This window comes from Coccinella septempunctata, chromosome 1 (genome assembly GCF_907165205.1).
Source record: "Coccinella septempunctata chromosome 1, icCocSept1.1, whole genome shotgun sequence".
Taxonomy (NCBI): Eukaryota; Metazoa; Arthropoda; class Insecta; order Coleoptera; family Coccinellidae; genus Coccinella; species Coccinella septempunctata.
Genome location: NC_058189.1, coordinates 130,199 through 138,391, shown reverse-complemented (window position 1 = coordinate 138,391; position 8,193 = coordinate 130,199). Strand labels below are relative to the sequence as shown.

Sequence of the window (8,193 nt, the reverse complement as noted above, 5' to 3'; positions counted from 1 at the left end):
CTACTTCCGAATTTTTTCATCCGGTAGGCCCGCTTTTCACAATTAAGCGATTAGTTTGAGGCAGGTTATGGGACCCCTCATTTTTTTTCTTCTTTGTCACATCCGAAAACAAATTATTAATTCTGCTCCTGCGTAATGGGAATTGATTGGTTAATTTGCTAATTCCAGAATTATTTGACTTTTGATGAATTTTGGCATTGGTGCGGCAGCTGAACTCTTCGCTATTAAATTGGAAATTTAGGCAGAATATGGGACCGTATTAAGTGATTTTCGAGCCACCGAATATTAATAATAATAATAATATTAATAACGGTTCTACACACTCCAATATTCTGATTCAATGGGTATATTTGGCAACAATTTTTCATTACTCGATGAAAATCCATAGTGAGGTGGGTAAATACGAAATATAAATGTACAAGAAAGTCTTATTCCTCGCTGTATTGGCGATTAATATTTAGCAGTATATTCTCGATAAATTGAAAAATACAAATTATAACTCTCCTCATGAATTAGATTCCAATAAACAACTAAAAATTCCTCATATCTTCACATTATTTCTTTCCTTTCTTCTTCTTTTTTGTTTTCTTCTTCAGGGCGTCTTTCCTCTCCTGTAAAATATTTCTCCACCACCGCTGTAATGAATTAATAAAATAAAATTTTCCTATATCTGTAGCAATCATATAAATGAATATTTTGAAATTTGTTTCCATATTTGAGAGAATATTGATGCAATGGAGTAATAACTCTCAATTTTGAAGTGAAACTTTCGCAGAATTTGCGTAAAGCTACATTCACAATCAATTCACGGGCCGAAGTGCACTTCGGCACGGAAGCTCAGCAGATGGCGTTTTCCGTTTACCATTCACAATGAAATTCAAGACAAAATTTCTTGCCAATTGCAAACTATCAATTTGGCAAGGAATTTCGTGCTGGCTATAGATGATGCTGATGCTTATGTTTTGATCAGTTACATTTTTGATTCATTTGAGTATTTGGTTCCAAGATTATTGCGAATGGTAAATTTCGTGCCGAAGTGCACTTCGGCCCGCGAATTGATTGTGAATGCAGCTTAAAGAAAAGAATAAAAATTTGATTTTCAAACTACTCGCGTCACATTCTGCTCAAATTTTGTGACCACATATAGGGCGATAAATTGAGTTACCTGAAAAATTTTTACGATAATGAAAAGGAAATGAAAAAAAATTACAATTGTAGGTATTAAGTAATATGCAGAGCATGTGTGCCTATCGCAATATTTCTTCAATCAATAACTAACTCCAAAATGAAAGCTCACGGATAATGGATCCCACCAAACTGTTTGTTCTTTATAGTGGGTATAAGTGAATATTTGAACTCTACAGTTTCTGGTCAAATGTGAATTGTGTCCTTTCTCTGTGAAATGTGTAATCTGATGTTCACTATATATCTTACCTTGTAGGTACTCTTGTACCTATTTTTAAGGTTTTATGTATACAATATTTCTCGCATCTGAGAATATTACCCCTACCTGTATCTTGGTTGCAGCCCGCTTCTGTATAGCATTTCTGATTTTTTCCTCTCTTCGGTTGTTCCTCAAATCAATCCAGTTATTCATTTCATCATTTCTTCTAATAATTTTTTTTTCTAGATCTTGCAATTTCTCCTGCATATCTTCAAGCTCCATTTTTTGTTTGAGTATGGCAATATCTTTAGCATCCATATCTTCGTCATATTTTGTCATCCATTTCTCTATATCTGCTTTGATATCCTGTAATGATGGACTATCACAAAATCTTTGATTGACTTGAGTTATTTGTCCTTTTCCAGGCTGTACAAGTTTATTTCTGGCCGGCGTTCCACAGAGTGATTCAATAGGCAATTCGCAACAAAAATAGTTCCAATTTTTTTTCATCTGTTGGAAAGTTATATTTTGCCACTAGAATCACTCTTTGCAATTTGGTCAGAAATACTTTGTCTCACCCTAGATATATCAAAAGTATAGAGTGATTAAGTTAAGAAGTAACGCACAAAATAGATTCATGAAGAGTTGCGTAATTTGAGATATAAAATGAATTGTTTCTAGCATTTTTCTACAAAATAGTGAGCATCGAAAAATATGCATGTTGAATGTTGTGCGTTACTTTTTACTCACTCTGTATGCAATTAAGTACCTTCATATGCTCGACATAAAATTTCATCATTTCAGCATTGGCCTTTGTTTCCTCTCTCATCAATTTTTTTTTGTGCTCTATCGACTCTTTTATTCTTTCTTCTTTATTCCTTTGTAGAAGAAGATTCTGTTCGTATCTACTTTTCTCCCAATTCAGTAAAGTGGTGTATTTTATACCAGCTTCTTCTGAAAATCGATGAGAAGGAGGATTGGAAGATCTGAGATCTGAATCTTTTATCGATAATTGTTGTGCTTAGATCCATTATACTTACGTAGGAATGATTCAGAACGTCTTTTTGTTTTGTGAATTTGATCATCAACCGCTTTTATATGTTCCATGGCCTCTAATCTATCTGTCAGGGCCTCCTCTGTTAGTTTGCTGTTCAAACTATAGTTGAAATTGAAAGTAGAGAAAAGTTTCGATTCGTCACTTTTCATTTCCTGTATGTCCCCCACTGCTCGAGATAACATCTGATAAGATCTCTTTTCTGATAAATCTGTAATGCCATATTCCAGAACGTCCTTAAGTAAAGTCATTATACGATCCAATCTCGAATAATCGGACTGAATACTTCCTAGTCTAATCTGCATATTTCGTTCTAGAACAACCTCATCAGAAAATCCGTATCTGCAAATGAAAAAAAATCAAACTGTATAGCTACTGAATTGCAGGACGCGAACTTAATTACTAAACGGCAGTATAAACTATTTGTGGCGGAGAATAGACGTGGCATAGCATTATGAAAACTTAAAATGATTATAGGTACTTATCTTACTATTTAGGCCAAATCGGAAAAAATGGTAAAAAAAAGGGTTTCTTTTCAGCTCAAGAATCTGCAGTTGAAATATATGTACCTACAAGTCTACAAGACTCATCCGGTATATGGTAGCCTTATGATTTGTTATATTATAGATGTGTTTTCCTACATCGTCATTGTTAAAGTTTTATGGTGAAAACGTTTATTCGAATCGATTTGTTTGGAAAAAAATAACACCTTTAAAATCGGCGTCTATTATATATATACATATATATATACAATATATAAGTATATTTTTGATATTTCATTTGATTTTGAAAATCTCCGATTTTAATAAGAATTGCATACTGTTTTTTTTTTTTAAATTCAAACCAGTAACTTCTACCAGAATTACTGGTATCATCGTATGAGGACAACAATATTATATTCTTACACAAAAACTATATGTCCTTATATACCCACTAATATGTCTCTTATACAATGTCGGTACTATGGGGGGATATTTGAATTGGTACTTTATAATTTGTATATTATAGAACATTTGAACTTGAATGTTGATTGTTGAAACTTATTGTGTTTCCATCTCTCATACATATAAAGTGCAAATTTTGTTTATTCACCTTTTTTCAATTGGTACATGAACAACTGGCTGCTTTTCACTCACTGACTTTCGACAAGAAGAATTCAAAACATCCACTTCATCTCTACAACTTTCAAGAATCACAACACTTATCACACTCATAAGTGGATTAAGTTCGTATTCGTCTCTTATACTAAATATCACTTCATCTGATTCCGATTTTGTTCGGAAAAAATTTTTTTCTGAGGACTTCTCTGTATGAAATGACATTTTATTATGACAATTTCGTTTTTTGAATAAAATTGTCAATAATTGTGATTGACCAAAATATAATGTTATATCATTGTATAAGGATAACAACTTTATACAATGTTTATATGGCTAAAGCATTCTAGAAAGTTTATTGATTCCATATTTCTAGATAGATTCAGTGCAGGCATGGCCGTAAATAGGGACAGGGACAGTGAACTCTAGAAGGTATTTTAGAGATAATTAAAAGGTGTTTTACAGTTCACTGGTAGGGGCCAGGGTGGACACTGTGCCCCCTGTCTTAATATACAGAAATCGACAAAATTTTCTAGCAAGCAAAGCAAACATAAACTACATTGAGCATCATACCAGACCCATAAAATATAAATGATGCAATAGCAGCTGTAGTTGAAATATACCATAGCCTACTAGAAGTACCTTCTAGTACCTTCTAGTAGGCTATGAATATACTAAAAGTTGGAGTGAAGAATTCCCAAATCTTTTTTTGTACTACCTATCATACAATATATACAGAAACGGCAACTAAAGGTACTTTCAATAGTACTAGTAAAAATTCATATATGCATTCATATGTGGTTAGCAAAGAGCCAATCAAGTGCTGTCAAGTGTCGACATTATAGAGGATATCTCTTCTATATATCTAGGTACCCCCGATAGTCATTTAATTCGCCTCTGGAATTTCTGTCTTCATCATTTCACCAAAGAGTAACTCTTTGATTGATTTGAGTTACTCTTTCATTTCACTACAGACTGTTAACATAAATGACAGTTTCCTAAGAAAACTTTAGAATATCTATGACAAAGTAATAGATATTCTATGACATTGTCAATTCTTGTTTTTGAATTCCTTAACCTCGAAACAAAATAAACATTTTCTAGCTTTATTTTTTCCATATTTCTGCATAATTTTTTCAAACAAATTTTTTTTTTATTACGCTATTCTTCTGATTTACTTCGTAATCATGCAGTTATGTACGATTTAATGGACTTCAACTATTTTGATTCAGAGAATGAGTATGTTATTTATTAATACAGCACATTATCGCATTGAGAATATTTATTTTTGTTTAGTTATTACGATGATACCCAGGATTTCGAGGAGTATGATGACGATGATTTCCAAGATGAGAACTTTACAGATGTCTGGAATAATTGCGTTTTGTTATCTAGCCAAAGCATCCTACCACTTATGTGGAGACTAATGTTTTCAAACATTTCTTTTGGGCTTCTTGTTTCATCAGGTATATTACTTTTTTTTGGGCATTCATTATTAGTATGGAGTAATCTTATTGTCAATTTCTAGTTAAAATTTCTGAACCTATCTTTCATCTACTATCTGGTCTGACAGGAATATATCTAGCTTCAGAAGTGGAAAGTACAGAAGGAAAAAGTATTCTCATTATTTATCTGATAGTTTCCTATTTAATAATCATTGGAACTCATTTTATACACAAGAAATGCTCTAAGGACTTGGGACCTATTGTGAAAGTTTTTTTCATTGCGAGCTTAATTTTCAGGTGAGAATTTGGTTTGTAGTGTGATCTTGATTCCTCATATTGAAGATCTTTCAATATATGTCTCACTCAATCGGTGACTGTCAACTCAAGAAATACTACCGACACTTTTGAAAATTCCTTACATGCTTCAATCATTGCTCTACTCTAGGGTAGAGAAGGTTGGGAATTATTTCAGGAAGGCTTTATATTAATAAAAGTCTGATTAATCCTAATTCTGAGACATGCATTTTGTACAATGACACTTTTATTTACATAGGATATATGCCAAAAAATAGTTTATTTTATCACCATTGCATAAATATTATTTAAAAGACTTCATAGATATATTCATTAAAAAAGTATACTGAAATAGAAGAAGGTAGAAGGTAGCACCATCATTCATTTTGAAGAGAGATTCAGGAGTTCAATATTAGTTGCTGCTAGCATTATTTCATATTAAATTATATGAATAATTTTTTTCAGTTTCTATGGCTTATATAAATAAATATTTTGTATTTTGCCTGAAAGGATAAGCAGTAAATGTCTTGAATAATAAATTTACATGGCAAAGGGGAATTTTGAGAAGATTTGAAGATAATTAGAATAGTGAGTTTATTTATCCCATCTCATCATTTGTATGAATTCTTCAAAATTCAATGAAGGGAGATTGTAATTCACATAAAAATCTGAAATCATTAGATTAATTCAGAACGATAAAGTAATTGTTTAAACAGAAAATTTTGTAGAATAAAAATAAAAAATTTTGTATAAATGAAATTATGATAACATAAAAAGTTTTTTATTCAATATACAAACAAAAGTAGTTGTTTTCATAAAAAAATATTTAATTCACTTTGATAGAATTTTATATTGCCAAACAATTTCAGCCAACATTTATTCATAAAAAAAGAGGTGTTCCTTCGTATTAGAGGTATTTTGATGATTATTGTTATGAAAATACTTCATCTTATTGATGAAACCTTTGAGAAAGGAGAGTTTCCCAGCGTATTACAATATTTTGGGTATACTTTATGCAGTGCTAATATTTTATTTGGACCTTGGACGACATATCAGGAGTACAAGGAACTTCATTCCCAACCAAAAAAAAAGGTAATTTTTCATTTATTTGGTGCTTTGTGATCTTTTTTTTGCTAGTTTTGTTTTTGTTGGGTTCATTTTTTTGTTATTCATAGGTAACTTTTTTCATTATATATTGTTAAAAAATTTAAAATTAAGTTTTGTGGCCATAGCACCAGATATATTCTGATATGTAATTGGTCAATTATATGTTCATTTATTTAAAAAAGTTATATATGTTCCTATTCACTCTTATAGTTGCATTCCTTTATTATTCGATTCAATATATCAGTGTTGAATTTTTCATTCATATTTTCAGAATGCATATTGGATATTAGGAATTTTCAAATCATTTACACTATCACTAACATGTCTCACTATCTCTAACTGTTGGGCGGCATATCTCATATCTGGTTCATTCAACAGGTAAAACTTTGTTCAGAAATTTCATCAGTTTTTACAATTTCTCGATTTAAGGTGGCTTCTAGCGTACAGGGATGCCTTATCTTTTCGATTCAGCCATTATTTTGTTAGTTACCTGGCTGAAATGAGCATGATAAGTGCTGGATTCAAAAATTTCAACTCGGGTGGAAAACTGTGGTCTTACACTGTTGTCAGTCCATTGGATATTGAGTTTCCTACATCATTAGCCACAGTGGTGACGAAATGGAACCAACCAATTCATTTGTTCTTAAAAAATAGTGAGTATATATTAAATTGCAGGTGGATGAGGCTGATCACTTCACTAATTTTTTTTTCAAATGAAATTTGTAGGACATGAAAGAGAGCATTTTTTAAAGTAAAAAATTTTTTCGGTTTCATTCTTTGAATCAAGCCTCTGTTTCAGCTATTTATCTGCCTATGCGGAAATACGGACAGTTTTCAGCAATCATGGCAACTTTTTTAGTATCATCATTTTTACATGGCTTCGAGGTGAGAGTTTCAGTCGTTCTCCTTTCCCTGGGTGTCTTTTCTTTTCTTCAAGTGAAGTCGAGGATTTTAATATCAGATGCAATGGATGCTTGTTTGAATGTGAAACCTTGTAAACAGTGTACACATAAATACGGTCGTGATAATTTTGGAGTGAGAACTTCGCTTCTTTTATTCGCATTTGATAGTATTTTACATCTTGCATATTTAGGAATACTTATGGATCCAGCTTTAGGTGATTTGAGTATTTATGAGCAATGGAGTGATTTGTATTTTATTAGTCATATTATTATGTTTGTGAATTTCCTTTTGATAATATGATTTTTGATGTATTTGATTTGTTTTGTATGTACATGAAAAAATGTTATCTTAAATATGTGGGTATTTAAATTATGTGAAATATCTCTAGTTTAATGATGAAGCCTAGGCAATCGATAAAAGTACTTAATTAAGTGAAAAAAAGTGATACAATGTATATCAGGAAACGGAATTGAATGGAATGACTTTTATTCTGTTAATTTTATTATAGATGTTGAGGATTTTTTTTTATAATATAATAAAATAATTATTTTTACTATTATTTCCTCTCAAGTTTTCTGTTTTTATTTTTCCAAAAAGATGGAAATCTGCCATATACTGTTATTTACAACAATGTTAGTGTTTGTAAATTCAGATTTTCCCAGAAATTTTATGGGCAAGCCGAGTCCAATAAATTGCTTTCAAGTCAAGATATTTAAACGTCAAACCTTTCTCGTTTGAAAATCTGCTCTTTAGATTTCATTCAACGTTCATTTCTGGAAAGGGTTGAATATTTATTCCATCTCAAAATGGGGTTATTCTGGCATAAAAAAATGAAGATACCTTCATCCATGAATTTACGATCAAAAGATCTCCTTAAAATAAAAATTGACGCGTCATGAGCGTATGGAT

At 31.4% G+C, this 8,193-nt stretch overlaps 2 protein-coding genes across 2 annotated transcripts; one reads left to right on the top strand and one right to left on the bottom strand.

Annotated features, from left to right (window-relative positions):
* Positions 1-414: 414 nt before the first annotated feature.
* On the bottom strand, positions 415-3,778 carry LOC123321159 (dynein regulatory complex protein 9-like). Its single transcript, XM_044908665.1, has 5 exons — positions 3,531-3,778; positions 2,425-2,780; positions 2,154-2,338; positions 1,511-1,750; positions 415-635 (listed from the first exon to the last, which is right to left on the bottom strand). Exons 1-5 carry the CDS (start codon positions 3,758-3,760, stop codon positions 555-557), a joined length of 1,092 nt encoding a protein of 363 aa, XP_044764600.1. The 5' UTR covers positions 3,761-3,778; the 3' UTR covers positions 415-554.
* An 832-nt stretch (positions 3,779-4,610) lies between these two features.
* On the top strand, positions 4,611-7,854 carry LOC123321148 (protein-serine O-palmitoleoyltransferase porcupine). The gene is made up of 8 exons (XM_044908656.1): positions 4,611-4,774; positions 4,832-5,001; positions 5,064-5,277; positions 6,144-6,366; positions 6,653-6,759; positions 6,811-7,034; positions 7,181-7,605; positions 7,641-7,854. Exons 1-7 carry the CDS (start codon positions 4,731-4,733, stop codon positions 7,582-7,584), a joined length of 1,386 nt encoding a protein of 461 aa, XP_044764591.1. The 5' UTR covers positions 4,611-4,730; the 3' UTR covers positions 7,585-7,605; positions 7,641-7,854.
* Positions 7,855-8,193: the final 339 nt, after the last annotated feature.

Coding starts and splice junctions, on each gene's coding strand:
- LOC123321159 (XM_044908665.1), bottom strand. CDS start 3,760: ATGTCATTTCATACAGAGAAGTCCTCAGAAAAAAATTTTTTCCGAACA. Junction 2,339..2,424: donor ACGTTCTGAATCATTCCTAC/GTAAGTATAATG, acceptor ATCGATTTTCAG/AAGAAGCTGGTATAAAATAC. Junction 636..1,510: donor GGGCTGCAACCAAGATACAG/GTAGGGGTAATA, acceptor AATTCATTACAG/CGGTGGTGGAGAAATATTTT.
- LOC123321148 (XM_044908656.1), top strand. CDS start 4,731: ATGTACGATTTAATGGACTTCAACTATTTTGATTCAGAGAATGA. Junction 5,278..6,143: donor ATTGCGAGCTTAATTTTCAG/GTGAGAATTTGG, acceptor AAACAATTTCAG/CCAACATTTATTCATAAAAA. Junction 7,035..7,180: donor TCATTTGTTCTTAAAAAATA/GTGAGTATATAT, acceptor CCTCTGTTTCAG/CTATTTATCTGCCTATGCGG.